The sequence below is a fragment of the Scyliorhinus canicula genome, chromosome 19 (genome assembly GCF_902713615.1).
Source record: "Scyliorhinus canicula chromosome 19, sScyCan1.1, whole genome shotgun sequence".
In the NCBI taxonomy this organism is placed as follows: domain Eukaryota; kingdom Metazoa; phylum Chordata; class Chondrichthyes; order Carcharhiniformes; family Scyliorhinidae; genus Scyliorhinus; species Scyliorhinus canicula.
The window spans coordinates 6256238-6269659 of NC_052164.1; the positions used below are offsets into that span (position 1 = coordinate 6256238).

General features: G+C 44.3%; 1 protein-coding gene across 3 annotated transcripts in view; it reads right to left on the reverse strand.

The window, feature by feature from the left end:
- Positions 1 to 13422, reverse strand: part of npepps (aminopeptidase puromycin sensitive) — a 328961-nt gene that overhangs the window by 16629 nt on the left and 298910 nt on the right. For 2 of the 3 annotated variants that reach the window (XM_038779185.1, XM_038779184.1), the window contains 2 exons: positions 11293 to 11349; positions 2656 to 2763 (listed from right to left, as the gene is read on the reverse strand). In XM_038779185.1, the coding sequence (XP_038635113.1) occupies positions 2656 to 2763; positions 11293 to 11349 (165 nt within the window). Of the gene's footprint in view, positions 1 to 1007; positions 1144 to 2655; positions 2764 to 11292; positions 11350 to 13422 lie in introns of all 3 variants that reach the window. The other variant, XR_005458182.1, reaches the window with a different exon arrangement.

Sequence of the window (13422 nt, forward strand, 5' to 3'; positions counted from 1 at the left end):
CCATGCCTTTCATGGTAGAAGACGTTGACAGGAAATGTAGGCAGATGCATGATCCATATACATTTGGAGGAAATACTGTTTACAATAGGGACCTGAAAAGGTACAATAGCGGAAGTGTTATAGGAAGTATTTGCAACAAAGAGAAACTATACACCATATGTGAGATTTTTAATATGCAAGTAACATTCTCAATGAAGTCGCTATGAGAGAGATAGCGGATGTTTTTTAACCATAGGAGAATTAGCAACAAAATGTAATGGTGAAAATGGCAGGTAAAATATTACAAGGAACAAATGTGATTTTAATATATTATAGATATATATCTATTAAATTTCTGTACATGCAGAAGGCAAGAACAAATTCAACTTTCATTTGTAAGAAGCATCAGTGAGGATGGGCAAGCTTGTGCAGCAGGATGGTATTAGCTGGTCTTGTGTACTGGTAGCAACTGGACAGAAGTGTCCATCACTGTTACAGCGACAGGAAGCCTCATCGAACTGATCTGCCTGAACTTAAAACCCACTATTGAAGCAGCACAGCAAACAAGGGCAAAATCTACAGGATGTTTCTTTTTGCACTATTCAGCTGCAAATGAAAACAGACTATAAATTCTACTGAAGTACAGCTTAATGAAAAGTCCATGTAATGTTTTTCCAGCATGTTTATATATACCGTAGATTTTTAAATAAATTTAGAGTACCCAATTATTTTTTTTTTCCAATTAACTGGCAATTTAGTGTGGCCAATCCACTTAACCTGCACATCTTTGGGTTGTGGGGGTGAAACCCACGCAAACACGAGGAGAATGTGCAAACTCCACACGGACAGTGACCCAGGGCCGGGATTAGAACCCGGGTCCTCAGCGCCGCAGGCAGCAGTGCTAACCACTGTGCCACGTGCCGCCCTGTCAGCATGTTTATATTAACGTAAGTAAGAAAATAAAACACAAATTTGAAGGTTATTGCATCAGTCAAGATTCCAACAACACTAATTTTTCTTTGATTTACTCTTTTCAAAGCGTAGTCTGCTCACACCCCCTATAAGCGCATCTCCTGTTAGTGGATCATCTCATCTCGGTGGATCATTCATGGAGAATACCGTGGCTGAGAATGTCGCGCCCTCCCAGCTGGTGGTGAGCAGATCCTGCAGGGAAAAAGAGTGACAGAAAACCTGTGGTTTAGGCCCCTGAGCAGACCAGCCAGTTAGAAGAGTGCGCATCAGGGGAAATGGCACAGACATGGGTCTGACAGTTATTATGAGGAAAAGTGTTGGTGGATTTGGAAGCTCGGGATATTTTCTACTTCTAAATATCCTAAATCAGAGTTTTAAACCAAACTCACTTTTCTGAAGGGTTCAAGAAGATGTCTCAACAATGGCAGCATTAAACCCTCAAATGGGGCACTAGAGCTTAGTGTGTACTTGTCAGAGAAATCCAGCACAGATACCATGACTGGTAGCTGTGTCAATTTTAAATTCCACAGAATATTTCCTGATGCAATTTTGATGAGATACTTCACCCTTAAAATTAAAAGCTACATTACAGCTCATGTCAAATTATATCAGTAATGTAACTACATATGATCAATGAAGTTTTTGCAAATAGCACCAATTCCTGATTTTGAGTTCTCAAATTCAGGGACACATATCAATCAAACGTTAAGAACATCCCCATTCTTGTAGAAGATGGAGGCGAGGATGGGGAAAATAATAAGTTGTCAGGCACTACTGGCACCATCAGAAATGCAGTATGCAGCAGTTTGACAGGTGGGAAGGGGAGAAAGTACTAACAAAAGTTTAGTTCTTTCAACCCCTTCAGCGACAAGTAACCAATGGTAATTAGTGGAGATTTATCAGCTAAAGCATTTATAAACTTTACATCCTACAACTCATGAAATGGCAAACAACTGTGGTTGTAGAAGGTTTCCTCACAGGAATGACTCAAATCAGGCCTGGGTCTTTCACTGTCTGTGGTGCATTGGACTTGTTCTTTTGGAACTTGCTGCAATGGTTCTGTCAATAAAACTTGAGGTAAAGACTGGAGAAGTGTCTATGTATAGTGATACATACAGTGAGGCTCCGCATCAGAGAGTGCAGCTTTGAGATCCATGTATAGAAACAGGGGAAGAGGAGTTAAAGATGGTTCACTAATTAAACTTTTTGGATGGGTCAATCCTCTTTGCATTATATCTCAGGTAAGTTCAAGTGGGGAAAATCATTTTGCAAATGGCAGTGGTTCTACATATCTAGATTGAGAGAGTAAAGTAAAAGCAGCAAAGGAATCAGGCATTATGAAGAAAATTTAGTTTTTACGTGAATCCGAATTTACTACTTATGTTAAAGTATAGATTAGAGTACTGGAGTTACCATAAAACATGACTGGCACAGCACAATGGAGAAACTACTAAATGCGAAGGAAGGTATTTATTTTCGGATGAGAGGATACTGGGTTAAGTTGCTACGTAATGAAGTCCTGAAGGGTCTTCTCAAGTATTCGTGTTTTATTCGATGGAAACACATGCAAGTAGGGCTAAGTGAAGATCTTCGCCTAACCTTTGTGTTATGCACTTGTGTTATTTGCAATTTGATGCACAACAGGGAAACTGAAATAAAAGTAACCTGGGACAATCATTCATTAGAAAGTCAGAAATAACATACCGACATAGCAAAGGTCAAAACCTTCTGAATGAGGTCAGGGTGCGAGATAGCACCCAGTAACCGTTCAATTCGAACCTTCTCTTCCTGTAGATCTGCTTGGTTATGTAGCTGTAAAAGGAAATGGCACCTGATCAACAATACTTCAGAGTGCACTTGAAAACATGCATTATACTACATTCATAAGCAATTTCCCCATAACAAATGAATTCCTTTTATTTGTCCAGTCATCTTCAACAAGTGGCCAAAAAACCAGCATCAGTTTTTGGATTTTTGTTTGGAATATTACAGCACAGGTTCTGGCCATTTGGAACATTGTAAGTGTCTTGATTCTCAAAGCTTATCACGTAGTCTCAATCCCTGTCTCTTATCTCTACTTCATTGAATTGTCCTTTCAAGTATTTATCCACTTTGCATTTGAAAGCTGTTAAAATTTCTGTTTTTACCACTATTTTTCATGGTCCAATCTGTGCCCTACTAATCTTTTGTGGAAGAAAACGGCCCTTAAATTCTTCCTATTTCTTTAAATTTATATCTTCTAATTACTAATCCACCAATCAGTGGAAATAACTCTTCCTGATTGACCTTATTAAAACTCTATTATATTTGAGCACCCGTATCAGATTTTTCCATTTGCCCAAAGTGGAGTTCACCCTGTGCAGTGCTGCAATCCAGAATCCACCCCCTGTCTCTATGCCTAACTCTCCCTCCCACTACTCCCATGTCTTCAGTATTCAGTGCTGGTGACATTTGTCCGCACACTTGCCATTTGAGCGCTGTACCATAGTTTCACCCATGAGGTGAACACTGGCCCAAACCGCTCCAGTTCCGCCATGAGGTACCTCCATTTGACTCTGTCAAAGGCCTTCTCTGCATCCAGGGGGACAATCACTTCCTGTGTCTCCTCTCCGGGTGGGTCATGATCACATTCACCAGGTGCCTGATGTTTGCTGTTCGTTGTCTGCTCGTGACAAAGCCCATCTGATCCTCCATGACTAGCTCTAATCACAGGCCGTAGCCCCACCCCCATCTCGCTCCTGTTCACCAGCCAACTTAAGTTGCTAGAGGTGGCCCCTGCCAGAGCCCCCTCCCCCCATATACCTAGTACAAAAACCAACAGAAAAATCCCCTACACCCAGCCTTTCTAAACCAGCCAAACATGATAAACCCCAAGCAAAAGGGAAAGAACCCCCCAAACACATTATCCCACCATCCCTAAAACAACCCTCTCAATCACAACATAAGAAAACAAACTTCAAACACAGTTCAGTCCCAATCCTTCAGCCCTCATGAATGCCTCCGTCTCCTTGCCATCTCAAAATAATAGTCCCTGGAGTTATGCAAAACTCTCAAATTCGCCGGGTAGATCACTCCGAACCACACATTACTCTTATGAAGTGCTGTCTTTGCCCTGTTAAAGGCCGCCCGTCGCCTTGCCAGCTCCACCCTGACGTCCTGGTATATACGAATACCACTGCTTTCCCACCTCACCTCCCAATTCCGCTTGGCCCATCGCAAGACAGTATCCTTCTTCTGATAGCTGTGTTAACAGACTATCACAGCTATTGGTGGATCATTCGCCTTTGGCTTCAGCTGAAGTGACCGATGAGCCCTAGTCAGCTCAAAAGAGGGAGGTGTTCATACTGATTTATTTAATGTCAATCTTGGTTCAGCAGATAGCATTATCACCAGTGTCAGAGGTTTGTGGGTTCAAGCCCTATTCCAGACCTGAACACATACTCAAGCCTGGCAGTCCAAGTGCTCAATTGAGGGAATCCTCCACTTGCAGAAGTCCCAGTCTGTAAATCAGATTAGACTTTAAACAAAGACCAAGATGAGCATAAAATATCCAGTGACCCCATTTCAAAGAGGAGGAGGAGAGTCCTCCCTGGTGATTTGACCAAAATTTATCCCTCAATCAATAGCATTAAAACAGACGATCTGATCATTTATCTCACTGCTGTTTATGGGCCATTGCTGTGCGCAAGTTAGATTTGACATTACAATATTAACTATACTTGAATGCATTCTGAGAACATGGCAGATGCTGTATAAATGCAAGTTCTTTCTGAATGAAACTTTCAGGCCAAAGGTGCTTTAGCGACACAGCCTACAAAATAGGCACATATTTTGTTCTGAAAGAATTGTTCTGAAATATTATCTTGACTTTTTTGTTTACAAATTCTGGCCAATTCCTCCCACACCCCCATTGTATTTTGTTTCTGGAATTTTTTTTAAATCGCTGAGGTTGCAGGCCAATATGTAATGGCAAACAATTCCTGTGGGTGGCACTGTTGCTCTGTACAGTTACAGGCTGCAAGAAAACATGCCAGAAAATATCTACATAGGGAAAATGTGCAAACTTTAAATAAAGTTAAGAATAAAAATAGGTTTCCAACTATTTATTTGAAGGTGGAACCATGTTTATAAGAAAAAAAAAAATGATATCTATAAAGATACGCAAAGAAATGCACCTAAACAACCCTGATCTTGCCGTTTTTCCAGTTTGCACCTGTGTTCTGCAGGCCTGCTTTAAATTCCAACAATGCTCAGAATTAAGTTTTTCTATTTCACTGAAAATCTCTACATTTCTACAAAGACCCTTCTCATTCACCTCTCAGGCTGGAAGCTGAAAAGTCGACTTCAAAAAACCTTCAAAATACTCAAAAGTTCTGATTCAATGACTTTAACAATCAACAGTATCAAAAATGGAATAAAATGTCAGTTTTAGGTGTGGAATATTCACCACCATTTTATAATCTCTTTCTGCAGCAATGGAATTTTACATCACGGCACCTCTGATTACTGTGTGACAATGCAAAACAACATAGGCCTTGAATATTCCAGGTACAATATCTCCCCAGGGATATGTTAGTCTGTCTCAGTTAAGACAGCAAAACGGCTGTAAGTCACCAAATTCTGCACCAAGAAACTTCAGGATGAAAACTGAGATCTGACAAAAACAACAAAAGCTACATTTTGAAAGTTGTGTTTTTAAAATAGGCATTATTACTTTCATTGATGCATTTAAGGTTTTGGTTGCTCCCATGCAAAAACAAACAGCTGAAAATCTCTTCTATTTAAAATTGATCTCCAGCTTTCTTCCTTCCTTTGTTGAAAACATCGACTCCATGACAAGCTAGATTTAACTATTAATTTTGAGCACTGAGGAGGAGCAACAGGCATTTTGACTGCAAATGGCAACAGCTGAACTCAAACCTGAACAATGCCAGCAGCGCGAGTTCAATTCCCGTACCAGCCTCTCTGAACAGGCGCCGGAATGTGGCAATTACGGGCTTTTCACAGAAACTTCATTGAAGCCTACTTGTGACAATAAACAATTATTATTATCCTAAGGAACTTCTGAATACTGCTGGAGATGGCTTGAAGGAATTATTATTGCAGCCAAAATAGTTGGGGAAAAAACTTGGTATTATGAATGAATTATGTAACAATGGAAAATAAGAATCAGAAGGACAGCAATCAGTGTCATGAATATTGGTCAATACTCTCTCTTCCTGGGCACGTCAGCCACTGCTGGATGTCTCTATTGTTGATTGAAATCATTGGGCCATAACTTCCTGGCTCCCCAGTGTTGCATTTGAAGGGGTGGGAGTAACCCAATGATGCACTGGGGAATCTCTCTTGGACATTCGCACGCAAGGGTTTACCCGGTAGCCATCCAGAAAGGTGAACTTCCCCTGGACAAATACGCAGGGCTTCTGGAAATCATCCAAGAAAGCATTTAAAATAACTTCACATGGTTCTGCCAGTTTTACACTCAAAGTTATTCTGAAAGAGTTAGAAGGAAAAAAAAAAGCATGTCTAACTTCAGAGTGACTTTTTTTTTGAAAAATATTTTATTTAGGCATTTATATATCAATACAATAAACATGATCACAAAACAAAGCAAGCCAACAGGGCTGCAAAAAAACAACTCAACAAAATACCTAACAACACAATGTTGGCAAATCCCTGCCAGAATCCCCAAGCTTCGGTAATGCCCAAAACATGTGGGCATGATTCGCGGGCCCAGTCGCACACCCATTCCCCCACCCCCCCTCTCAAAAAACCTGCTCATCCTGGCCACAATCATATGTGTCCTGTGGACCATCTTAAACTGGTTATGGATAAGGCTAGCGCACGTCGAGGATGCATTCACCCTGCTTAGGGCCTCATTCCACAGCCCAGCCTCCAACTCCCTACCCAACTCCTCCTCCCACTTACGCTTCACTACTCGTATTGGGAATCCCTCCCAATCCATCAGCTTCGTGTAAATTTCTGACACTTTTCTCTCCCCTACCCCTGTCCTTGACACCTCCTGTCCTGCAGCCCTTGGGGAGGCAGGTGTGGAAAGGATGGTACCTGCTTCCGGACAAAGTCCCTCATCTGTAAATACCGAACCGATTCAAATTCCTCCTCCAAATTCAGAAAGCTGCCTCAACGAACAGGCCCCCAAACCGCTCAATCCCCACCCCTGGATCCCCCCATCCAGCCTCCCCCCACCCCCAGAAGAAACCACTGATTCCCACATATCGGTCCGAGGCCCCCTCCAGTCACAGGTGCTGCCGCCACCGTCCCCTCACCACCGAGCTTGTGGAGTACCTGGCTGGCGAGAACGGCAAAGGTGCTGTAAATAGCGCCCCCAAACTTGTATCCCTGCAAGAGGCTGCCTCCATCATTATAACATTCAGCAGCCTCCTGATGTTGGCTGATAGATGCCTCCCCTTCATAAAATTTGGTGACTTACAGCTGTTTTGCTGTCTCAACTGAGACAGACTAACATATCCCTGGATTGAGCGGTTTGGGGGCCTGTTCATTGAGGGCAGCTTTCAGAGTCCTCCTCCACCACACAATCCTCAATCTTTGAGGCCAAAATCTTGGCCAGTAACTTGGCATTCACATTTAACATCGAAATTGGCCTGTAGGACCCACACTGCTCCGGATCCTTGTCCCTCTTTAAAATTAAGATCAAGTCCTGCGAAAACTTAGGGGAGGAGCACCCCCTGCTCCCTCACCTCATTGAACGCCCTTACCTGCAGGGGCCCCAAGTCCCTCGAGAAATTTTTGAAAAATTCCACTGGAAACCCGTCTGCATCGCCCCGGATCCTCCACCAACCCAATGGGGGCCCCCAGCCCTTCCACCAGGTCCTCCTCCATCCTAAGGAACTCTCTCCAAAAATCGCCTTATTCCCTCCATCCTGGCTGAGGGCTCTGTGCATACAACGTAAAAATCCCCGAACACCCCATTCACTCTCACTGGGTCCAAGACCACCTTCCCTCCTCTATCTTTCACCTTCCCGATCTCCCTCACGGTCTCTTGCTTCCTCAGTTGACGTGCCGACATCCTACTCGCCTTTTCCCCATATTCATAAACTGCCCCCGTTGTTCACAACTGCCCTACTGCCTTACCCTTGATAACAACCCAAATTCCATCTGCAGTTTCTGCTGCTCCCTCAGCATTCCCCCTTCCGGGGCCTCCGAATACCTCCTGTTCACCTGCAAGATCTCATCCACTAACCTCTCACCGTCTCTGCCCGCTCCGTCTTATCCCTGTGTGCCCATATCAAAATAAATTCCCTCCTTACAACTGCCTTCAATGGCTCCCACAGCGTGGTGGCCGAAACCTCACCCATGTCGTTCAGCTCCACGTATCCCTGAATGGCATTTCAAAAGCCCCATCCCTGTCAGCAGTCCCTCCCCTCCACCCCCCCCAACCACAAAGTAACAATCCTAACCCCCATCAACACTCTAACCACCTTCTCACCCCCACTGCGCTCCCGTGAACTAGCCCGCCCAGCAAGCCTGACAGCCCCTGCCCATGGTGCCTAACATCCTACTCTCACTGATTTCACCTCCCCCACCACCACCCACTCCTCCCGCCCAAACACAAACCCGGTGCAAACAACAACACCAATATTCAAAACCCAAAAGCAAAGAAAAGTGCAACCACCCATCCCCACAGCAGGACACAGAACAATGCCCCCCAGAGGAAGAAAAAATGTAAAACCCCAAATGGATCAAAAACGAACACCTCCTCCAAAGTTCAATGTCCTCCTTCTCCTACTAGTCAATTGTCCCATAAAACTCCATTGCTTCCTCCGGCATCCCAAAATAAAGTTCCTGACCATTGTAGGTCACCCAGAGGCGAGCCGCGTACATCATTCCAAATTTCACCCCCTGTACCCAGGTCATGGTACATTCGGAGTTTACTGCCCTCCCAGGTACATCGCCTCGCCTGCCTGGCCCACCTCATGATCCGCTCCTTATCCAGAAAACGATGCAGTCGCACCACCATCGCCCTCGGTGGCTCGTTACCTGCAGCTTCCTCATCAAGCATGCAGGTGCAGCAGGCAGTAAAGAAGGCTAATGGTATGTTGGCCTTCATTGCGAGAGGTTTTGAATATAGAAACAGGGATGCGTTGCTGCAATTATACAGGGCCTTGATGAGGCCACACCTGGAGTATTGTGTGCAGTTTTGGTCTCCTTTTCCGAGGAAGGATGTTCTTGCTCTCGAGGGAGTGCAGCAAAGGTTTACCAGACTGATTCCAGGGATGGCGAAACTGTCATATGAGGAGAAATTGACTAGGTCGGGATTGTTTTCGCTGGAGTTCAGAAGAATGAAGGGGGATCTCATACGGACTTGTAGCATTTTAACGGGACTAAACAGGGCAGATGCAGGGAAGATGTTACCAATGATGGTGTGTCCAGAACCATGGGTCACATTCTGAGGATTCAGAGTAAACCATTTCGGACAGATATAAGGAGACATTTCTCCACACAGACTGGTGAGCCTGTGGAATTCATTACCACAGGAAGTAGTTGATGCTAAAACATTGAATATATTCAAGAGGCTGCTAGATATAGCACTTGGGAAGAATGGTATCAAAAGGCAATGGGGAGAAAGCAGGATTAGGCTATTGAGTTGGATGATCAGCCATGATCATGATGAATGGCGGAACAGGCTCAAAGGGCCAAAAGGCCTCCTCCTGCTCCTATCTTCTATGAATGTAACAACGTATCAGCGCCCTGAGCGCCCGACTCACTTCCAAGGGCCGTTCGAAGGCCTGCTATCCCAGCAACTTCTCGAACATCTGAGCCACATACAAGTCCGCATCTGCTCCCTCGTTGTCCTCCGGCAGCCCTACGATCCTCAGTTCTACCTCTGGGACCGGTTCTCCAAATTCTCCACCTTCTCCTGTAGCCGCCTCTGATTATCACACATCACCCCCATCTCAGCCACCATCGAAGTGAGCTGCGCCTCGTGCTCCCCCACCGCCTCCTCCACCTTCTGGATCGCCTGGCTCTGAGCCTCCAGCCTCATCTTCACACGGTCGATCCCCGCCTTAAATCGGGTCCACCATCCTTCACAGGTCCGCCAGAGTCGCCTTCCTCTGCTGGGTGAACTTCTTGTTCAAGAAGTCCACCAGCTGCTGCATCGACCACTGAGACATTAGGGCCGAGCCCTTACCCTCCGCCATCTTCCCATGTCGCAGGTACAACTTCTCATCCCAACTTCTCCCTTCTCTTAAAACCACTCTTGGTCCACAAATCCATCCACCGGTGGGACACTCTCTCCTTCCACCACTAGAACATAGAACAGTACAGCACAGAACAGGCCCTTCGGCCCTCGATGTTGTGCCGAGCCATGATCACCCTACTCAAACCCACGTATCCACCCTATACCCCCAACAACCCCCCCCATAACCTTACTTTTTAGGACACTACGGGCAATTTAGCATGGCCAATCCACCTAACCCGCACATCTTTGGACTGTGGGAGGAAACCGGAGCACCCGGAGGAAACCCACGCACACACGGGGAGGACGTGCAGACTCCGCAGACAGTGACCCAGCCGGGAATCGAACCTGGGACCCTGGAGCTGTGAAGCATTTATGCTAACCACCATGCTACCGTGCTGCCCACTCCCGCACCTTTTTTCCTCAACAAATCAGCCTAATAGCCGGGGAAAAGGTCCAACGAGCAGAAGCGTCACGAGCAGAAGCCACCAAATGTGCGACCACTCACACCATGGTCGTCACTGGAAGTCCAGAGTGACTATTTTACGTACCCAGACCTAGCCCCACATGGGGCACCACCCCCAACCCGACACCCCTCCCGGTACCACCCCGAAACCAAAGTCTGGGTCTGACACCAAATCGCCCCATCCCCCAGTCCAACTCTGATGACTCCCCACCCACCGTTGAAACTTACCTTCTCCTTTTGAATAGTCCCTTTACACCAGTTCATGCTGTAAAAAGGGAGCATGTCTTCCCTGGCTGTGCTCCATTTACACGACATTAATAGTGGTGCTGATGCTCTTCGCTGCTCCTGTCTTACCCGGCCTGAGTGAGGAAAGTCGGGTGAGACAGGAACTTTGGAATTTCAACAAAGGTAAGTTCCCCCAGAATTAGAATCTGCCGGTGACTGCCACTCAGAGGAAGCTAGGGGCTAACACTCAGAACAAAGTGGGGATCCCTTCTAGGATTTCCTGCCCTGTGTGGCTCAGGAGAAACCTAAAAATACAGTGTCTTTCTGGTTTAAACGTGAATATACTGAAAGGCTAAGACAAAAAAAATGGTAAAGTGGGGGGAGGAAAGAAAATTCTATCCAAGTTCGGTACACAGAAGCAGCCACCTACCTTCAACATCGTGTCTAGTGTTGTAGAGTCTCCATGCTTCAGAACTGTTAAATATACCTGAAGAGAAAACACAAGTTTATTTCCAATTGTGAAGTATTGTATTCTCCTTACTGTTGACAGCTCAATTAAAAAAGGTCAAGATCATAATAGTACTTCCATTTATGGTGGAGCCTCGGTTACCAGCCATAACAGAGGGCCCCTGGCACTTCCTGAAAGAGCAAGGGTTCGACAGTACAGAATGCAAAATGCAATTGTTACAAATCAGACTGTACCTTAAATTCCAGGCAAAGTTAAGCATCTATAAAACTAAGTTGCTGTTGTTAGACAGTATTAATGAGTTTTGCATTTGTCATGTTAAAGTACATTTAAGAGGGTCAAACTATATACATATTTTAAATATTACATAATGGGCTGTAAATGCTTTGGCACTACATAAATGCAAGTTTTATAAGTCTTTCATTAACATATGGAAATGTATTAACACAGGTGGCAAAATAGATTTAAGTAAAACTGGCAAAACAGAATTAAGAATACTGCTCTTTAGGATAGCACGGTGGCGCAGTGGGTTAGACCTACTGCCTCACGGCGCCGAGGTCCCAGGTTCGATCCCGGCTCTGGGTCACTGTCCGTGTCGAGTTTGCACATTCTCCCTGTGTCTGCGTGGGTTTCGCCCCCACAGCCCAAAGATTTAATTGGAAAAAATGATTGGGTACTCTAAATTTATAAAAAAAACACTGCTCTTTTATCAGATTACCAACTGCTGGGGATCTTAATTTGGCATCTCAACTGAAATGTTTTGTGGATAACTGGGAGAATTGGTAATTGAGGTTAGAGTAGTTGACAAGAATGAATTTTTAGTTAAAAATTTCAGCTTCTATTAAACTGGGCAGACTTTGTAACTGTTCCAGTTAAAATCACTAAATATTTTGATTGAATCATGAAATATTGATTAAGCAGTCTCCTTTTTGTATATATTCCAAAAATGGAAATCAAATGATTTTGTTGTTAGACTATTTCCATTTGTCAATTCAGTTCTTCTCCCTGGTACATGGTTCCTCCCCAAGAGGTCAAAAAAATCTTGAATATGATCTAGTCAGGTTGTGGTCCTGATCTCAGAGTTGCTGTGTCACTCACAATGACTTTTTCATCTCTAGGTTTAACTATTCCAATGCACCGCTAGCTGGCATCCTAAGTTCTGCCACTAACAGATTCAAATACAACTTCTTCCCCACTGTTACCAGACTCCTAAACGACCCTCTTATGGACTGATCTCTTCACATGTCTTCTCTACTGAGTAGTACTGCACTCCTGTATGCTTCACGTGATGCCTGTGTCTATATATTTACATTGTGTATTTTATGTTTGCCCTATATATTTTCTTTTCATGTATGGAATTATCTGTCTGAACTGTATGCAGAACAATACTTTTCACTGTACCTCGGTACACGTGACAATAAACAAATCTAATCCGATCATCCAAACACTGCTGCCAGTGACCTATCTCACACCAATTCCAGTTTACACATCAACCCAGTATTTGCTGGTAGAAATTACCTGAGATCTGGCAACACCTTATTTTAAAATTTTCCTTATTTTCAAATTCCTCCATGGCCTTTGCCTTTCCATATCTTTGTGACCTTCTCCAGCCGTACAAGCGGTTGACCATTTATGACTAAGATGAGGAGAAATTTCTTCACTTGAGGGCCGTGAACTGTTGGAATTCGCTATCTGAAAATGATGTGGGAGCTCTACATTGAATATATTTCAAGCTGAATATTTGGTCTCTCAGGAAATCACTGGGAGAGGGTGGAAAGTTGCATTGAACTAAAAGATCAGCCATAATTGTATCGAATAGCATAACAGGTCACATACTCTACTCCTGCTCCTATTTCTTGTATTCTTATGGTGGTCCTGAGCTCTTCCAATTCTGGACTTCTGAACATCCATGGATGGCCGAGCCTTCAGCTGCTAAAGCCCTATGCTCTACAATTTCCCATCTACCTCTCACCTCCTTTAAGACACTACTTAAAACCTACCTTCTTACTAAACATTTGGCCTAACATCTCCTTATGTGGCTCAGTGTCGAACTTTGTTTGATCAAGCTCCTTGGGAGATTTTACCCATTATAAA